At 38.4% G+C, this 20766-nt stretch overlaps 2 protein-coding genes and 1 long non-coding RNA gene across 3 annotated transcripts in view; all 3 read right to left on the bottom strand.

The window, feature by feature from the left end:
• Positions 1–2260: 2260 nt before the first annotated feature.
• On the bottom strand, positions 2261–9215 carry LOC107834332 (uncharacterized). Its single transcript, XM_016665474.1, has 4 exons — positions 9181–9215; positions 9040–9071; positions 8403–8489; positions 2261–4464 (listed from the first exon to the last, which is right to left on the bottom strand). The coding sequence occupies exons 1-4, from the start codon at positions 9213–9215 to the stop codon at positions 3095–3097; spliced, it is 1524 nt and encodes a 507-aa protein (XP_016520960.1). The 3' UTR covers positions 2261–3094.
• Positions 9216–9234: 19 nt separating this feature from the next.
• LOC107834338 (uncharacterized) overlaps positions 9235–20766 on the bottom strand; it is a 13118-nt gene continuing 1586 nt past the window's right edge. Inside the window, exons 2-3 of the long non-coding RNA XR_001660130.1 lie at positions 19979–19980; positions 9235–9353 (exon numbers count right to left, since the gene is read on the bottom strand). This is a non-coding gene — a long non-coding RNA (uncharacterized LOC107834338). The remainder of the gene's footprint in view (positions 9354–19978; positions 19981–20766) is intronic.
• On the bottom strand, positions 14069–17961 carry LOC107834337 (sulfotransferase 4A1-like). Its single transcript, XM_016665477.1, has 2 exons — positions 17360–17961; positions 14069–15895 (listed from the first exon to the last, which is right to left on the bottom strand). The coding sequence occupies exons 1-2, from the start codon at positions 17526–17528 to the stop codon at positions 15828–15830; spliced, it is 237 nt and encodes a 78-aa protein (XP_016520963.1). The 5' UTR covers positions 17529–17961; the 3' UTR covers positions 14069–15827.

Genomic DNA, 20766 nt, shown 5'->3' with positions numbered 1-20766 from the left:
TAAACAATTCAGACATGAACACAATAGACACAATCAGATGACTGATTACCCCGCGATAATAACTCAATAGTCCATGGAAAAACCTTATAAGCTTGTATTAAAGCAGAAAGTACGGCGGCCACCGTAAAAAAGGCTTATAGTATCAATTATGCCGCATGAACTGATCAGTAGATTATTGCGAGGGAACGCAAAAATTTTGCGAGGGAACGCAAAAGAAAAAAAATTCCCCATGTCCCCTGGGGGGCTCCGTACTATCCAAACCATAAAATGAAAAAATATTTATTAAAGACAAAAAATCACAAACCAGCAACTTCCAGTGATTGTTGTTCACAAGGACAAATGACATAACTGCTTCATAGTTGTCAAAGTTTACCTGAAATGGCATTAAAAAACATTAAAAAATTAAATGTTAACATAAAGACAAACTTTAAGCACATGTCTCGCAATTAATCTTTCCCCACATGTCAGTATTTACTTTTACTGACAATTTTGCTTTTCAATGAGAAGGTGTTTTAATAATGAGAAAATAATCAATACTCTGTTTTACAAGAGTTAAGGTGCCAAACATTGCCCTGTACAGGCTGCTGTGGGATGGGGTAAAGCTTGCAGTGATGTTGATGTTAGTTAGTAGGACACATACAAGATATCAAATGAAATTACTTAGCCAAGATTAATGTGGGTGCAACTAGATCAGGATTATTACTTCTACTTTATTAAATGATTGACATTTACATTACTCTGAAATCCTACATGTAGTGGCCAGTACAGAAGTTTTTTTTACATGTGGAATTAATTATGTAATGTTGTCTAAAGAAGTTGTCCAGCCTTACTGCCATGTTCAGCTCCTCATTTGCCTGGATAACCATCTGTGACACTTATATTTGGAACTCGCACGGAAGTGAACAATTACATTAATTTTGTCAAGTGTTTCAATGTTTAAAACAGCCAAGTAGTCAGTAAAACATGGCAATTCTTTCAGAAGACTCTTTTAAAACCAACTCAGCTTTTAATTCAAACCTTTTCAAAAAACTACATCTTGTTCTTCTTTTTATCAACAAGCACACATATTTGCCAAAAACACATTACATATGATTTCATCTTAGAAGCAATTTTGTTGTCAATTTTGTAGCTCTGTGTAAAAGATGTGTAACTGTGAAAATTCTGTTCATTCATCTTATAATGACATAGCAACAAAGATATCCATTACCTTTGGTAAACTTTGTCTAGGAAGCTCAGTTCTGTCCCCGAACAAAATCACACCAGCTGAGTAGTGATTCAGGATGTAGAAGGTGTCCATGACTCCCAATGCATGGGCAGCCACATGCAGAAGGCTTTCAATGATCTGCACAAGGAATATCAGCGTTTCCACATATTAAACATGCATCCAAAAGTCTTCTCACACAAATCTCAAAATTGGTTTGTATTAATCTTGAAAATGAAGATGTTTTACAAATGACTGAAACAAACATACCTCCCCTGTCTACCACTGATGTGGTCGAAGAGTGCACAAGTCAGAATGATGAATCACAATGCTCCGACCTTTAATTTGTGACGGAACAACTGCTACTACAACTTCTGTGTCACTCTTTTTCCAAAGCAAGGTTAACTGCAAATCAGATATACAAACAAACAAATTAAAACATTTGAAAGTAATACAATAAAAATGTATATTTTACAAAATTTAAATAATACTTTATGCTAACAGCCAGCCATAATAAAGACAAAATCTATACCAGACTGCAATACATAGATGTCAGTTATGTTATCCCATGTTAGCCACATAATGAAATTGTGAAATGCAGGCTATTATTACTTGTTTACTTCTAATGAAATTTCAGAAATGAATATTACAAAAAAATTTTATCAGATAATTTCATTGTTTTTAACAAACTAATTCTTTATGTGGAACTGCAACAGAGTCTCAAAGGTAGGTGAAACCTTACCTGTGATTCTTTATTATAATCATCATCATCAGCAGCAGCAGCTTTGTGATTTGTTTTTTGTGCCTTTGGGAGTTCTGGGATTGGGTAATGTCTTCGGGGGATTGAAATACTTGAATTTGGTCTTTGTCTGACCAGCAGAACTTTCCCTCTTGTTCCATTTTTCTTTGGGATCATCTGCCGGTTTATTCAAAACTCTGACAGTTTGGTCCAGAAGTTTGTCTGGCAGACCATGCTGCATAACATGTTCAACATACCGACCTTGTAAAGATGTATACAATTTTGTGATGAAGTCTGCTGGTCTGAGGTACTTTTTTTTGGCCAAGATGTTCTTTTTTACCAAGCCAAACCACAGCTCCACATGGCAGTTTGTTTCTCTTGATTTGCTTGTTTTATTTGTTGCAGCAGATGTGGGTGTTTTGTACCGTGTTAAGTCGCCAAGTAACATTCCGCTCCACAGTGGGATGATTCCCATGTAGTTCTTCACAAGCACATCAACTATACCAGGACAGCAGTAATGATTTTCTGTGATCTCTGATTCCTCGGACAGAATGTCAACCTGAGCTTGGTCCCGTAAAACTTGGAAAGTCTTTGTAAATGGTGAGTTAGCAATAATGCTGTTGCTTTTGTCACTTTTGCTGTGTTGTGCTTCTGCTGTATGCTGGCCATCTTCATCTTTCTCTGACTTTTTTTTGGAGATACAGCTGTTGAGGTATGCTTGACTTGTTTGTACTAAGGGGTTGCAATGTTTTGCATCAAATAGTACACACATGTTGTAAAACACCTCCATGGCAAGTTGGAGGTTATTGCAGTTTAAAAGGGATGCGAAACAATAGCTTGCATACTCTAAGCCTCGATCACGGGTCTTTTTCCCAAAAGCTTGTGTAACAGCCTTCATAATATGGGCAGAGCACAGGTGCAATACTGTGAAGTTTTTCATTACAACTTTATGTTCATGCACAATCTCAAACGCTCTATCTAGGTACTGTGAAATATCCTCCTTGTTAAAGGCTAGTAGCACACTATTAATGAGAGCCCAGCTGTAGTCGGTTTCTATCTGTGCTTTTTTGATTTTGGTAGTGTGGGTCAGTTTTCTGTTGAATTCCATCAACCAGTGTGAAATGGAAGGAACAGTATGGCTGTTGGTCAGTAGCTCAGTTATGGGCAAAGGAGGTTTGTCCTTCCCCATCCCTGGCAAAACCATAGCATAATACAGAATTTTTTTTTTCCTGACCAGGTATTTTTTGTACAACACTCCCTGTGGCATCAAGATGGAGGGTAACAGGTGATGAATTTCTTAGATGGTGGGCCAATATCTGTAATCCAGTGTCTGTTTGTAAATGCACTGCAAAAGGGTCAATGTGAAGTTGTTGGAAATATCCCTTGGAGTTTGAATTAATGCTTGTTTCTTTAATCAGTTTTTGTGTTAACACGAGCTCAAGTATTATGTCATCATGGAGTCTTGTACTCTTCTTTAATTCTGATGAAATTTTTCTTAAAACATCTTTAGTGAGGCTTTTCGTAATGTTCCCCGCTGTGATTTCTTGGATTGGTGTCTGCCTCAACTTTGAATTGTAGTATTTACTGACACCATCTGCTACAGCTTTGGCTATCTTACCTCTTTTTAAGTATTTTGCTGGTCTGAATCTCCATTCTTTTTTACGGTGTGTCACCGAACCAAGCCGTTTCACAATAAAAGAGATTTTGCTGTCAAATGGTTTAGGGATGTTCTTCTTTCTAAAAGTATAAATTGCATTGCATCCATTAAAGGTGCATTTGGCACGAGCAATAAAAAATGGACACGTTTTTTTACGGCTGCTACTGAGTTTCACGTGTTGATATTTAAAGGAAAGTGTACAACATGGATTTATTTTGTTGAATTGATCATATAATATCTCAGTCCAAGGGTGACGTAATTGACTGTGGTGATGTTTGGGTTTGATTTTTTTCCATTCTTTTCTTGTTATCTTTATTTTAAAATTACGAAGGCCTGCCTTGCATTGTCTGTAGTCACTTTTGCTCTGTTTATGTTGTTCCATTTTGTCCATTGTCTTTTTTGGATTTATTCTAGATGTAGCACGTTTCTGGTCATCATTTCTATCCTCTGTTCTTTCCTCATTCTGTTCCTCTGTTCTTTCCTCATTCTGTTCCTCTGTTCTTTCCTCATTCTGTTCCTGTGCTCTTTCCTCATTCTGATCCTCTGTTCTTTCCTGTGTTGTTTCTTCATTCTGATCCTCTGTTGTTTCCTCTGTTCCTTCCTCTGTTCTTTCCTCTGTTCTGTCCGCATTCTGAGCCTCTTTTGTTTCCTCCTGTCCTGTCTGTTGTTGTGAACCTGGCTCTTTTTTATTGACTTCTACTTTGTCCTGTGACGGCTCCCTGTCCTCAGTGGTATTTTGTCCTGTGTCTTCAGAGTACGCATCTTGTGCTGTACTACTCTGTGTGTTCAAACATTCATGGGGCAGAACAACTGCCTGGCCTATTCTGTCCCTTTTTTTTCTTTTGAGAGGTTTCTTTGATTTTGTAACTTTTGCATCCTCTGTTATATCGTCATTTTCATCATTATATCCTGTCTGCTGTTCTGACTGTGGTTGTTTAACATGTAATTTAGCTTTGTGCAATGACTGTTCACTGTCCTGCATTGTATTTTGTCCTGTGTAGTAAACAAAATGTTCTTGTCCTGTACTATTCTCTGCTTGATTTTGGGTCCCACTGTCATTTCCACACATCATCATTGGCACATTGCCCTTCTCACTGATTTGGCTACCTAACGAGAAACATATCCGAATTAACACATTTTTATTATATATGTATGTTAAATAAAAATCTTATGAGACCCTAGAAGGATACTGATAGGTGCTCATAACAGCCCCTAACAGGAAAATTATAACTACTAATAAAAAATTTCACTTTATCATGTACAACAAACACCATGTCTTTCTAACAGACATATTTTCCTTCTGTGTTTCTTTAATTTATTTATTTAATTTTGAATTGAATGGCTCTCCATCTTTGTGACACAAAAAATATGCAAAGAATACTGTAACAACAGTGTAACTAGCAAAAAGCAGAAAAAAAACAGTACCTGCATTAAGCACCTTCGTCCATATTCCTTTGCGATCTGAAGCCCAAATGACCTTCAACCACTTCAAATATTTTTTATCATTACTTTTAAATAGATAAAAAACAAGCGACAACCATTGGTCATAAGTTGGAACTGCCTCGCTAAACTTCAATGAAATGAAACACTTAATTATGGCATCAATGCCTCCTGCTGTTTCCCAAAGATTTCGATTTTTATCGCTCTGTCCTTTCCTGAAACGGCCCATTTGGACAAGAGCTATGAAACGCTTTCTCAGGTGCGCTTCGTTTTCTACTTCTTCTTCTTTGGTGATTGTCAAAAAGAAAAACAAGCTTTGGAGCATTAACGCCACCTACTGGTATCGAGTGTGTTTCATGAGGATTTCTCATATATATTTTTTTATATATTATCCATGTGTACTTATACATACTTATAAATGTACATATATAGAGAGCACTTTCACAGCACCTATTACACCTTATACCTTTAAAAATTACTCTATTTAGAACTACAGTTTAAGCATAGATTTGCATCAATAACCATTTCCACACAATAATTTTTAAGTATTTATTTGATATTTCAATAATTACAATTGATCCTTTTGTTCCAGGCTCTGCACAACTGCTCTTTGAAAAGTGAGGTGATTATCTGGGAGGGGAAGAAAATTGTTAAAGAAAGACAAGCGACAGTAATGCTACGGTTTACTAAAACTAAACTTTGTGTACAGTCTATTAAGTGTCATAAGTGCTAAGTTGGAGTGACTCACCTCTCTTTTCGTTTTCTGTTTCCCTGTTTGTTCAAACACTATTTATATATTACAGGAGAGGCCATGTAAATGTGGGTGGTGAGTTTGTGGTATTTCATAACGGTGCTTATTGCTTAAGAGTAATACATAAAATATTAAAAACAAACAAATAGAAATATGTGTGTTTGCATTTTTTAAAATGCATTTATTTAGATGACATAAAATTCTAAATTAATGAAAGGTGGTTTGACCCTTCAGAGCAGACACTACTTAAGGCTGCAATTGTACCTTTGGTTTATCTTTATACTGTTCCAGAGATAAATAAACCTTTCCTTTTTCCACCTTAGTCTGTCTCGAACATCATACAAACGGAAATCTTGTTACGAAAGACCGACTGCAGATGCATATGTGACATAAGCTGGAAACTATAGAATTAAAGTACTCAATTTCCTATCTAAACTTTTTTTAAAAATTAATAATTACTTTAGATCGAAAACAAATGTCTGTGCCTCATCTATAGGGACTAGTAGAATTATATCAATGTGATTCTGAGTCATTAGGTCACATGACCTGGAAGCTATTGAATAAAAACCCTCAATTTTGACGAAAAAAAATTCCTAAAAAATGGAAAATTATTTAAAATGGAAAACAAATGTCTGTGCCTCATCTATAGGGACTAGTAGAATTATTTCAAAGTGATTCTGAGTCATTAGGTCACATGACCTGGAAGCTATTGAATAAAAACACTCAATTTTGACGAAAAAAATTAATAAAAAATGGAAAATGGCTCAAAAGTGGAAATCAAATGTCTGTGCCTCATCTATAGGGACTACTAGAATTATATCAATGTAATTCTGTCATGTTCCATGTTTCTGTGTGTTTATTTTTGAGTTTCTGTGTAGTCCTGTGAGTCTGTCTCTGCGTCCTCCCCGTTGNTTTTTGTGTTAATATTTTCACCATGTGAAGTGGGGTGGGACAGCCAGGTAAGTGGGAAATAGGGAGCAGGAATCAACATTCACCAGCTGAGTTAAGTTACGTTTTAGACAACTAAAACTGATGTTAAATCTATTTATTTCTTAACCCTCTAACTTAGGGTTGTTCTTGCAAACAACCCTAAGTTAGAGTATCTGGTTATGACAATTGTCATTATTGTCATAATGACAACGGAGACAAGTTGTCATTATGACAACTTGTCTCCGTTATGACAAGTTGTCATAACGGAGACAATTTTGTCTAGGTTAATGACAAGTTGTCATAACGAAGACATTTTTGGCAAGGTTAATGACAAGTTGTCATAAAGACATTTTGTCTAGAATAATTGTCAAGCTGTCATAACGAAGACATTTTGAATAATGTCAACTTTGTATTAAAAGTGTCATTATTTACCGAATTACGCTTTATGACAACAGTCATAACTATTCATGAAGACTTATTGATGTTCATGACAGGTGTTATGTCATGTTTATGACAGTGTCATGACAGTCTTATTCAACCCCCTTCAAATAAAGTGTTACCAAAATTATTTAAAATATTGAATATATTACTTAAAATTTTAATAGAGGATAGTGTGTCTCGTGTAATAGCATGAATTAACACTTTTTTGTATCAGTTGGCCACAAGACAAGGCATTTATTTACAGGAGAGTTTGGTTCGGAAATTGACGGTCCCTATGTGAACCTCCGAGCGCTTGAGGGGTTATCAGCAGAAAACAGCTGGCCGAAATTAGCGTTCATAAATCAGATCAACCTTGAGCAAAACGCCCCTTACTTCACGGAGCGTGAATATCCAGTATCCAACTTGAAAACAACTTTGCTGCAGTCGGTAACACAATGAAAAGCACACAGACCAAAGTTTGTTTTGGTCTGTGTGCTGCAAAGATGGCGCCGAGCGGCCGTGCAAGACGTAAAGTCATACGCTGTGACGTCAGTTCCAAAGCTCGTCGAAAGGTTTTGAGTCGATCTCGGCAGGTGACAAACTGAACGTCGCCAGAACGCTGAAACCAGCACTTCGTCTTCTGACAGGCTTATCAAAAATATTCACTAAGATCCTAACGTTTGTAACTTCATTAAAAAAGAATAACTACTAGCGACTATCAAACAAAGTCGCTGAGCGGTTGAGTAGGGGAGTAGTTGTTGACGCGCAAGCTGATCAAAACGTAAATCCAAGCTGCAGTTGCAACTATTTTATTGTCAATATCCAAAAGCAAACAGTGTTCAAAAGCAGCATAAAAACGGATCCGTAGAATTAAACAGTGATCAAAGACAAAACATAGCGGTCAGCAAAAAGTAGACCTCCCCCATCACACACTCAGTGAAGTCACCAAGTGAGCAACAGGTGATCTACAATCACTAATAACACCACGTGATCCCGTGCTACACCTATCCACAACAATAACTATTAAAAAAATCAATGAAACGTGTTAAAATTAATAATCTCAGTAATTATTGTTTCAATAAGGTGTTGCGCAATTCGGTGCGTTTTGGTTCCATTAACAAAAAAAATAATAATAAGCCGACTCACAGACAGACTGACGAGCAGTGCAGGAGTTTAAATTTGCTACTCAACCACCATTGTGTTCATGAGAGGCTTATTAATAATCGAGAAATAAATATCAAGCCTGGAAACCTGATACCGTAACGGACTGAATGTTGTGTTTTTAAAGTAATCTCTGCTCGGCTTGCGGGGGGCAGGCGGCTGCCACGGCAACGGGTGTGCTTAAACGACAAAGGGTGCAGCCTGAAGTGACTCAATTCCGATTTTTTTTTTTTTTTTTTTGACATAATGCGACCTGTATCCGATCTTTTCATGACAGTCTGAACAGCACAGCTCTGATTCTTTTTCGAATGCTACCCATATCCGATACGTATCTGATTCAAATGCGACCTAACGTCCAGGTTGCATTCATCCGAAATGAACGTCACTGATTCTCAACAAATGGCACTATTCTGCGTCCTGATACGCGAACAAGCGGGAAGAAAAACAACAACTATGACGGACTATAATGAAGATTAAGTTGTTAATATGCTGCTCCGGCCGGACAACAACTTCAAATATGTAAGCTAAGCTCCACCAGTAGCCTCCATGTTTACTTCCGCAAACAATGAGCATTTCGTGGCAGTTATCAGAACACTAAGAACGCTGACGCTATGGCGCCCTCTACTGCGCATGCGGGACACTTTCAGGTAGTTTGCCCGTTCAAACTGCAGAACGCAAACAGGTTGCATTCTTGGCAGTGTGAATTGGGTCACTCAGGCTGCAGTGTGAACGCACCCAAAGAGACAGAGAGTAAAAAGGTAGGAGTGGTTTTGAGTTGATCGTCTTTTTGTGTTGTTTTACCTTTGTTTACCTTTGCTGTGGCTCATTACACCTGCTGTCGTTTCTGAACATTCAATAAACGACAAACTTGGACTAATTACCTCGTTCGTTTGTCAGCATACGCCACAACAAACATCAAATAAGACAATATATATTTCATTAAGTTTTAACTAATTTTACTGCGATAATTATGTGAAAATAAATTAATTATATCCCGACTTCAGAAGATTTGCCTTTACCTTTACTGGGCTCTTTGGTTCCTCCTATCAGTCTTCTCATATTGAAGTCATCAAACCAAATTTCAGATCTACCATGAGTGACTGACACCTGCTAGCGTCAGGTTTGCAACCAGCTTCTGACTGTGAAACCAGTGTAAGTGAGTTTGCTCTAAAGTTGAAGGACTGTTAGGCACTGTTCAGGTTTGTCACCGCTTTCAACCTGGAGTGTCGGCCAGAACACCACTTAGGCCAGGATTCAGCTCAGGACCAGATGTTAGGATGAGGTGCAGCAGATGTTTTAATGAAGACACGAGGCAGGATCCTTTAACTGTTCTGTATTCCAAACTGTATCACAGATATTGATCCAATGAACATGGATGGGCATAAATGTGTGTCTACATCAGAGGTTCCCAAACTGTGGGGCGCCATTGCAAAGGGGGCTGGGGTGCACGGGAAGCCGTCTGGATGAAAAAAAAAACATGAACGCTGTATGCGCTCGGTTTTTACCTTAGAATGGCCAACTCTCTGTTATTCCTATGTCAATTTGATACAGTAGGCCCTAGGGGCTTCTGCACTTCCCATATCTGTGTCCTCTGTCACTTTTATCAGCTGTTAAAACTGTTTAATCTGTTGTTAACATGTGGTAACCTGTTTTTCCGGAGCCGCCTTTAAACGCAACATGAGCGTTATGACGCTCGTGCTGGGTTTACAGGTGTAAACCCAGCATGAGCGTCATAACGCAGCAGTGAAGGAGACCTGCTACTGCTGTGCAGAGCTACGTAGGTGTGTTAGAATCATGGCAGCAAACCAGTAAAACACAAAGAACTTTTCAAAGTTTTTCCCCAAAACTATCAGACTATTGAGTAAAGCTGTTGGATGCAGGTAAAGTTAGCTAAAAGATAACTAGCTAATATCAGTACAAGTTTAACCTGTAACATAGGTAGCATAGATAGCCTGTAGGCTACCTATGTTGTTGTCTATGTCCAGCTACGTAGATTAATTTTGCCCCCAAAAAAGTCGATTCACCCTTTCCCCCCTCCCCTCCGTTGTTAGAGACAGGGAGTCTCTAAGAATCCTGCCCCCACCCACAAATGTTGTTCAACCAAACAGCTTTTTGTAATCCATGCCCAGGAGAAAAAGTTTGGGAACCACTGGTCTACATGAAGGGGTGTGGTTTCCTAGAATAAACAAAAATACAGAAAATAAGTTCAAGGTGTCCTATCATTACACATTACACCATGCCATTATACCTTAGATCAGTGGTCCCCAAGCTTTTTCCTGTGAGGGCCACATAGCTTTTCCCTTCTCTGGTGGGGGGCCGGACATTGTTGACGGGGGCGGGTGCGTTTCTCGATTGTTTTTTACCCAGAAAGCACATGGGCAAAAACCATGAGTGAAAAGGTGACTGGGACTAACTAGTATATATTCCATTGAGGGAAAGTAACTATAACATATTAATTTATCATAAAGGCTCGTTTAGAAGTATTAGCTGCTACTTACAGGCATCGCTTCGAAGAATTCAACCTGGAATGCAGACACGTGTTCACCGCTAGCAACCGTACTGATTAAATAACATAAAAGTCAAGCAGTTAAAGATGGTAGCAATGCGCCATGCAAAAAACAAAACACCCACAGTTTACAGGACACACTTCCTGCTGAAGATCCCCCTGGTGGTTGAAGAAAACTCCACATATAAACTGGAAAATAACAATAAAAAATAAAATAAAAAAAATCTGAATGCTCAGGGGGCTGGACCAAATGTGGAGGCGGGCCGTAGTTTGGGGACCAAAGGTGTCGACGACATCACTGCCCTAACTACGATACCATAGTTAGGGCGTTACTTTTGCTTTAAGGGACAAAAGTAACGCTGAACAGAAAACACATAATACAAAGAGTAATACTCAACAGGGTCTTGTGAACAACCAGTACCTTCCTCCCAGTGTCAGAATCTCACTGAGTAAAAAACTGCAGTAGGTTTTCTGTCACTTTATTATTTCTACTACAACTGATGTATATTCGTATATAAAATAAGTCAATAGAGTTTAATTTGCAATTTGTATGTCTTTGTGTCATGAGGTAGATCTCAGGTGGCTGGTGAGAGAAAAAGTAGATCTTGCTCTCAAAAGGTTTGGGAACCCCTGATCTAGAGTATGAACCAAAAGCACTTAAACTTCAAACATTCCTGTTTATTTTTTTATTTTTTTGCAACACAGCAAAAGAATAAATGACGAGATATATGTACATGGAGTCGTATAAGCTGCACCTTACTCCAAAGGTTAAATGAGTCTGCTGTGACCTCATGTGCAAAGCTGATATGATAAAGAGAAATTTGATCTCAGTCAACTGACTGAAGAACTGCTTAAGTCCAGCAGTTCATAAGATAACAGGATAAAGATAGGCGTCTGCTATCAGCCCCTAAATAAATTCTCCCCCATTCCTACAGATACTGTTTCTGTAATTATCTATTGCTCATGACTGATACTCACAGGTTGCATTGAAAGGTCTTGTAACTACTGATGTCTGAGCTAATGAACATGAATCTCTGGTAAAAGCAGCTCTGAATATCAACAGTTTAAAATTCCAGGGTGAATAAAATTATGGTCAAAATAAGAAAGTGGGAACAAATCAGCTGAGCACAACAGAGAAAAAGAAGAAAAAGACATACATTCCTGAGAGGGTTTTTTCCACTTTTTTGCAGAATATATTAGTTGAATATATAAAGAAACCATCCCATGCTTCATATAACAGTTTTGGAGGTTTTAAAATAGTAAACTTTGTGTTTGAATTCAGCTGGTTTCCAGAGTAATTTGAGCCAGCAGGCATTGTTGTTTTGGGCAGGGGAAATAGTCAGCATATGGTCTCTGAATCGCTCTTCACACATCTATCATTGTGGATTCCACTGGCGTCCCCCGGTTGCAGAGCGAGTTTGGGGAAAACTTTGAAAGTTGTTTTCTCAAAAAGATAGATTGGATAGTGCCGATATTCAAATGACCATATCTTTTTCATTTTTTATTTCCATTGAAAAGCTCAACACTTCTGTATAGAATCTGTAAAGAACTCACAATGCCCTCGAGACTTGTTCTGACTTTTGCTGTGGCCAGTCTACTAACGCATATCAACTTAAGATTCCATATTACGCAGTGGAGGGACACAAAATATAACATAAGTATTTATCTTTGCTTATGTAAGTAAATGTTAATGATTTGTTTATTTTACTGTAATGATGACAGGTGGCTTAAAAATATTTTTTCTACACATGCCTGAATCTCCAGAGCTTTTAGTTTGTGGCGATATAATTAGAAACGGGTTTAGATTATTTTGTTAGCTTTCTATGTTTCCCTGTATGTTCAGGATGCTATGGAAAAAATGTGTCAATGCAAATTTTCCACTGATAATTTTGAGCCATGTTGCACAGAAATTCCCTGAATGGGTGTGTGACAGCTGACCGTACTGTCAGACAGACCTGAATGGTAATCATTTTGTTTGTTTATCCTTTACATTAATTTAGACATTAATTAGTGAATAGTTTAGATTTTTATTAAAAATTATTTTCATTAGTCTGACTTTTTGGTTAACTATTTGGAGTGCACACATTTAGTTAACTTTATTTGTCAGTTCTTTATATTTTTGTTAAAAGCAACAAATTAATTTATTTGTTTTGAGTTACCAGTTTCCTTTGGAGCTGCTGCTGGAGGGTCACAGAAGAGCTCCAGCTAATTGACATCCATATATGGCTGGCAAAACCTCCTCAGCAGGCCGTTCCATTTGTTTGCCAGGGGACGGGGAAATTTGGTTTTCTTTAATTTAATTTGACCATTTCTTTAATGTTTTCTTCTATTTGGTAGTTTCAGTCTGTTTTAATTTAAAGATTTGGTATTGTATTGATTAGTATTTAAGTTTTTGTATGTTTAAATTACCCCTTGTGTGTCAGTTGTGGTCTGATCAGCCACTTTTTAAGTTTCCCTTTTGTCTTGTTTGGGAGGTCAGTTTTGTGCTTGAGTTCTTTGTGTTACCACCCGAGTTGTAGTTTGTTATGTTGACCTCAGTTTTGGGCCCAATTCTTCATTGTTTATTTTTAAACTTTTTTGTAATAAATTAAGATTATTTTTGAATTCCACTCAGCGTCTCTCTGGCTGGTTAATGTGAGAACCCTCACAGGGTGAAAAGGAAGGGTCCACTGTAAACTTTATTATGATCTAATGCATAGGCAATAATGCCTTTTTAGTTGATTCTGTTTAAAAAGAGAGAGATTAAGAAAAAGGCTTTGGTTAGCAGTCCAGCCTCTTTCTGATTGATGAACCATAAACATCAGAAGGCCTGCAGAGCTTTAAATCTTGTTGTGCTTCTTTTGTTACCGTGTTTCTCTGGAGTCTCAAAACCTTAGCAATTACTTTGTAACCATTTTTAGACTGATACATGCCAGTTAGCTTTCATGTATCTTGAATTAGTTCAGATCAGAGCATGATGGTTTGATTTTTGACACAGCCCACTTCAGTTATCAGAGCTGTTCTATTTAAGTGATTCCTTGAATCTACAGGGCTGGATGTAAGAAGACCTGGCTGGGATGGCAAAAGTGAACTTCACTTCCAAAAATCAATATTTGCCTAGTATCAAAATAGGGTCAATAATCTGAAGCCTTTGGGTGAAACAACAATGAAAACAAGAAATGGGGCAAATATTTTTTATAGCACAGCGTGTCAGCATATTGCATGCGAGTCATGTTATTTTGCTATTCCACAACAAAGGTGTGTGTGTGTTAAGGACAGTGGCCTTTTCTGTTTGTTTTTTTTTTCTTTGGCAGTGGCTAATCAGACTGACTTCACCTGGAAGTGGGTGTTGCCCTGTTGTCCTGTGCCACACCCTGAGGCCTACTGTGATTGGGTCATCAATTGCCGGCTCCACCAATTGCTGTTGAGGCCTCACTTTTAAAACCAAGGACTTCCAAGGAGAAGGCCCGCTTAGTTTCTTTGTTGAGACAGCTTGCCACTTTGTTGGGTGTGTGTGGGGTTGCTGTGAACTGGTTGTATTTTGTGAGCTTTTCTATAAATTGTGATAGGTTTGATCCTGGGGGGGGGGGGGGTTGTACTGCTACTAGAAAGTTGTGGTCTACTTTGGCTTTAACTTTTGACTGCTTCAACAGTTTTTACCCTGTGGGGATTTGTAACGCTACACCAGACTTGTAGCTTATTTTGTTTGTTTAATCTGGACGTAAAGTGTGATTAAGTTTTGTCTCACAGCTCTGATAGTTTGTGAATTTTGTTTATTTAGTACGTATTGGCTGCAAGTTTTACCCTTTTGATTATTGTTACTCTTTTTTTTTCTTTTCCTTCTTTTTTTGTTGGAAACCCAAACAATAAATCTCTAAATTGTTGAACCTTAACATCTAGGTTTATTTAATGTTACTTCCCTTTACCCTGGCTGAGCTGGGTCGTAACAGTGTGTGTGTGCGTGCGTGCATGTGTGTTTCTTCCCGTCTGCTCTCATAGGGTAAACCAACAGTACTCTCTCTCTTCTTCTGGTTATAAAATATTGGTATTACTAATGGCTAAGACAGTCACAAGTGAGCTGCTGGCATCAGAAAGCTCTGCAGAGTCCCAAACACGGGGCTGGTCATGTGTTCATTACTTATCTCAGGTCAAGATGAGAGACAGGCTCACTCAATCTTGTACAACTGATGCACAAAGTGACACAAAACCATGAAACATGGAGCTTGGTTAAATAAGGTTATCACATAACTATAACAGAATGAATGGAAAACTGTAGAAAAGCTGCTGAGGTCAACAAGTTCTGTTCAAGCACATGTCTTGAACTATAACCCACACATGTCACACTTATGAAACTTGTGTTTTTGAAATCTCTTCTCAGAATGATCTGCCCTCTACTTTTGCCCTGGAGACCTAAATAAATGCCACAAACATCTGAGACTGAGAAAAACAGCTTGGATGTTATTTCTTTGAACTCTCTGTCTCTGTTGGCTTGCACAACAGAACACTGGGAATATTTCTTCATTGTTGATCCTTTATTCAGTAGATCTGGCATAAATACAGGATTAGACCAATTAGACCAAAAGCATTAATTAAAAGTTTGAGTCAGAATCAATGTCAACTTTCATGCAAAAATGTTCATATTGGTAATTACTTAGCGTGGCCATTGCAATCCTGTGCAACTCCTCTTGAAAACAATCTGACTTCTAACACAGTCTGGGCTTTCTCCCATTGACTCAGATTCTCTCTAGTTGATATTTGACCGGGCTAATCAGTGAACAGAAGGAGAAGTTGTGAATGATGACGTTGATTTTCTGCTCTGTTTTAGAATTATAGTCTAACTGTAGTTTTAGTAATGGCAGAGGAGGAAGTGAACGAAGCCATTCAGTCTGTGCTGGCCACACTTCCAAATATTGACAACATCAACACCCGCCTCACTTAGATCAGGACTTCATAGTGGAGAATGGTTGTTTACGGCGCAGGGGATTTCTGGTTAGCTTCATAGCATCGAACTGGAACATTGCATACATCACAGGAAAACATTCATTAGAGTTCATGCCTCCAAGAAGGGATGGCTTCTTTATAGCCGAGGGTCAGCATCCAGTGTTCTGTGCCTGCAGGAAGTAAACCTGTATATATTATTTCATAAAGGTCTTTATAATTGAACACTGTGTCATGGAGAACTGTGACTAATTAAATTCAGTTTAAACTTTTGAGTCTGATTCTGACAGTTTTATCTTAATGGTGAACCTCAGGGTTAGCAGCCAGCAGGCCTCCTGAAGTTTTCAGTCTAACTGAGATGATTTCTGTTTCTGCTGAACCATTTCTGTGTTGGCTGGGCCCAGGGCCACCTCAGTGTTGGGATGGGCCCCTGGCCCCCAGGACGACAGCCCCTCTCACATAGTAATTTTGTCCTATGTATTTCTCAATAACAATCTTTTTGAAGAAATTTACAATTTTTAAGCAACTGAAAAAAAAAATCTGAAAATATTATCCTTAAATACAACTTTTATGTCAAAAGTTTTCTATTGTAGTTTTTTTTTTTTTAGATCTATTTTGCTTTGGGTTTACTCATTTATTTGCTGTGCAGTCCCTCCTCAGATGGCTGAGCTTTGGCCTGAGATGAAGGGTCCAACTTCTATATTAGTCAATTTGAAGAATTTGGACAGCTTTAGTTTTAGAGTGACTCTTTATCACTAAACTCCTGCTCACAAACCATTTTTCTTTAATGACAGACACTTTCCAATTTCATTCCCATCGTTTTCTAAGTCTCCTTAATCTGTAAAAGGACAATGCACATTGGTCATGCATGTCACATTTAATTTTGATCAATCAGCAGCCATAAATGAAAATATAAGATGATTGACAGAAAACATTAAAGGTTTATAAAATGGGGTTGGGGGGCTGGCCTGTAATGAGAGGTAAGTCAATGCATAGGGCAGGCTTGGTTAGGCTTTATGTTTTGGATCATTTCCAGAGGACCGAATTATGACATAATTTTAGTATTTGGTGAGACTCCAGCTGATTTTTCCTTAAATTTTCCCAGTGTTTGAATCTCTGACACCCTGTGTTCTAACCAGTCAGTTTATCAGAGAAATCATCCACCTCTCTTGCTCTGTTCACCACACACCGACCATTCCTCTGTGACTGTCTGCTCTGCAGCCCACACCCTGCACAGCTTGACATGTAAAGACCAACCAGCTCAGCTGTGCCTGTGGCTGAACTGGATGACACAGACCACAGGAGACGGTGTGGGCTGTAATGTGTTGCAACCAGAGTTTAATCCATTTATGTGATGTGACTCACTCACTTGCTGGCAGGTGATTAAGAAACAACCTGCAGACTGTAAAATGCTGTGAGAGAACTCTAAAACCCATTTCTGCTGCACATGTGGATAAAAACAATTAAGAGCAGATTTACAACTTACATTGTAAATCATAGACTTGACAAAACGACATCACAACCATTTATGTGCACTGTTATTGTTAAGCTTTGACAACATTACATAAATGAAGCTGCAGAGCCAGCACAACCATAAGTTAAAGCAGCAACAACCACCGTGCAGGAGGTTCGTTTACCTGATTTCGGGTAGGTGACGATCCATATGTCGCTACTTCTCAGGGAGAAGTTAGAGATGTCCTCCATCTTCCCTCTGCAGAAGGGCGGCAGCCGCACTCCGTCAAACTCGAAGTATTTACTCTCAAACTCGATCGGTGTGCTCGGCGTGTCTGCCTCGCTTTCGGCCATTATCGCAACTCTCCGCCAGCGCAAGGTGGACAACACGCGCTCGCGTACGCGAACTGTTTCCGTAAGAAAAAGGGAGGATGAGCCGCTGTGGTGAAGATGAGGAGGATGATAAAGATGATGGTGGTGGCAGGACGGGCCTTACAGGATGCAGAGCCTGGCGCTGGATGCGGGCAGCGAGGTGACCCACGCAGCGAGAGGTGACGTAATGCGCGTCCCCGAGAACTAGCATCAGGACCACTGTCGAGGAGGAGTCAGGATGTGCGCGCGCACGGCTTCTTACGAAACGGATAAGGACACAGCTAAAGTTTGATCACCTGTAAGTCTGCACACCCCTGATGAGGCCAGCCTTTCTCCTCATAGATTTCAGATTGTGAAACATCTGATCCACAGACCTCTTCAGGAGACCCACAACATATCTGTTAGATTTGGTTCTGGACTTTGATTAGGCCATATATACCAAGCCTCTCTCTCTGGAAGTCATTTATTATTATTATTTGAATGTATCCCTGAAAACTCTGTGACACTAAAATATTATCTTTGGATTTTAACCCACTTAAGGTGTGTGGTCAAAATGGAGTGGTATTTGAAGCTGCTCCATTGTTCCATTGTTTTGTATCATAAGTACTGCTGAAGTATGTATTGAAACCACAAGTTTAATTCCATTAATGCAAAATTCTGTCTAGTTTCCGTTAGAACAACAAATTCTGTCTTCCAGTCCCACGTATTGGTCCAGAACAGGGGTCGGCAACCCGCGGCTCTAGAGCCGCATACGGCTCTTTAGCGCTGCTCTAGTGGCTCTCTGGAGTTTTTTTCAAAAATGTTTGAAAATTGAAAAAGATGGGGGTAGGAAATATATTTTTTGTTTTAATATAGTTTCTGTAGGAGGACAAACATGACACAGTCATTCTTAAAGTTTTCCAATGCTATAAAAATGTAGAATAAAAAAAGTGTAGAATAAATATTAACTTTCAACATTTCCTCGCTGCAGCAAACAGAAAGGGGCGGGGACGGACCACTTGTCTGTCTCATACCTTATTTGGAAATGAGACCATTGCAATCCGGAAGTGAAGGGGACGCTATTTCCTATACTTCAGTTTTTATTTTCTTTTTAAATCTGTGATACATTTTCACCTTTAGGAAGGAGTTTCACTCTCAGAATGTATTTGAACTTCTTTCTTTTATTTACTTCACGGCAGCTCACAGTTTTTAGCAAATTCTGTAGCTTTCGGTGTACTTCTAAATTTGCTCCTTAGTCGCATCTTTTCGGGCTTGCGACTGCCTCTCGTGGCTTGGGGATGGTAACACAACTAATATAATTAAATTACTAAATCAGAGTACCACGTCTTTTTATGTGCTATTAATTCTGGCATTACTGGTACCGTAAAAAATAAATTATCTTATAAAACAATTTTTTTTTTCATTTTCTTAATGAAGTAGAGTTAATTAAATGAGATAACTGAAAGTGAGTTTCACTTGATGACCAACCTGTTGAAACTGTGGCAAATTTTAAATTCCTTGTATCATTCCTGGACAGTCAGCTCAACTTTGCTGAAAACACTGACTATATTTTTAAGAACAGTTCTCAAAGACTCTACCTTTTAAGAAGACCTGGGTGTTACCCAACTTTGGGTTGTGTGCAACCTCTAGTTAGGTAGAGGTTGTTGAGTTAAAATGTTAAAACTAAACATTTTAACTTGAATAAATGTTAAAACTAAACATTTTAACTTGAATTTTAACTCATCTCAAGTTAAAACAACATTTTAACTCAAGTTTTAACTTTTCATCTCCTCGACTGGTTTGGTCACATGAGCTGCAGACTAACAGACAATCTTTTAAGAATACTTTGAATGGCAGGTAAAATAGTAGGTAAATAGTGGTGAAACCAAAAACAGCTCTGTCTCAACTGTTTGCTGAAAGAACATGAAAGATGGCAAGAAATATTTTAGCAGAGGGCATCCATCCTCTTTATTCATCAGTTTGAACCTCTGAGCTCATGAAGGTGTTATTGTGTTCCTTTGGCAACTACGAACATCTATTTATTGTCATTTATTGACAGTGCAATAATTATTCTTAATCAAACTAAATAATATTTACCTATAGAATGCTAAGTGTTTTGCTCTATTCACAAATTGTTGATAATCATATCAACCAACCAATCATATCTTTATTCTAGACACAAAAAAGGTCCATAGAATACTTGGCCACAAATTAAAAAAAAAAAAAAAACTTAAAAAGAAACTGGAAACTGTCATAAGTTGTGGTGGTTGGTGGTGAGGAGAGACGCAGGTAGACCCAGGATGTTGATGAAAACAATGAATTTAATGAAAATGCTCAACAGTCCAAATTACAGGCAGCACGGCAGAGCGGAACACAGAGGCCCAGGACCGGTAGCAACTGAATTAGCGAGACTGACAAAAACGAGCAAATGCCGACACAGGACTTCACAGTACTACTGTGCCGGCAGACGAACTAACAGACATAAGACAAGGACCCGACAAGAGACAGAGACAACAGGTGGATATAAATACACACGGGGGTAATCAAGAGAACGAGACACACATGGGAACAATCAAGGGCTAACAGGACAACACAGAGACTCAGGGGAACAGGACTAAACACAGAAAATCTCAAAATAACTATACAGAAAAACACGGATCATGACAGAAAACGTACATAGCCGCACCGGGCTATAAGCTGCATGGTTCAAAGCGTGGGGGAAAAGTAGTGGCTAATAGTCCGAAAAATACGGTCATGTGGAAAGATATTTCCAGGGAAGTCTTGCTATATTAGCTAATTAGCGTACTAATTTAATTTTATATACTTTACCTTTTGAAAGGTTACTGTTTTATTTTTATAACTGTTTTATTGCTCTCTGTGTGTTGCCCAGATAAGGGGCACGTTAAGCACGTTCCGTTTTGTTCTTTTTTTTTTTTTTCGATCGCACGCTTAACGGTGATTATTTACAAAGAGCGATCGTTATGTTAAATGCATTTGGGAGCAGACTTTCCGAGTTCCAAAAGAAAAAAAAAAGACCCTTTCCCTGTCGATCTTCGTAATAAAAATGTACATTGTACAACAGAGTCACGTGGTGCGTCATTCCATCCAGGATATGGAGAGCCATTTCAGCCAAAATTAAATAAATAAATAAATGGGTAAAATAAATAAAAAATGAGTAAAATAAATAAAAAATGAGTAAAATAAATCAAAAAATGAAGAAAATGAGTGAAATAAATAAAAA

The sequence above is a fragment of the Poecilia formosa genome, unplaced genomic scaffold (genome assembly GCF_000485575.1).
Source record: "Poecilia formosa unplaced genomic scaffold, Poecilia_formosa-5.1.2 Scaffold588, whole genome shotgun sequence".
NCBI classification, from domain to species: Eukaryota; Metazoa; Chordata; class Actinopteri; order Cyprinodontiformes; family Poeciliidae; genus Poecilia; species Poecilia formosa.
This window is presented reverse-complemented; position numbering and strand designations above follow the sequence as displayed.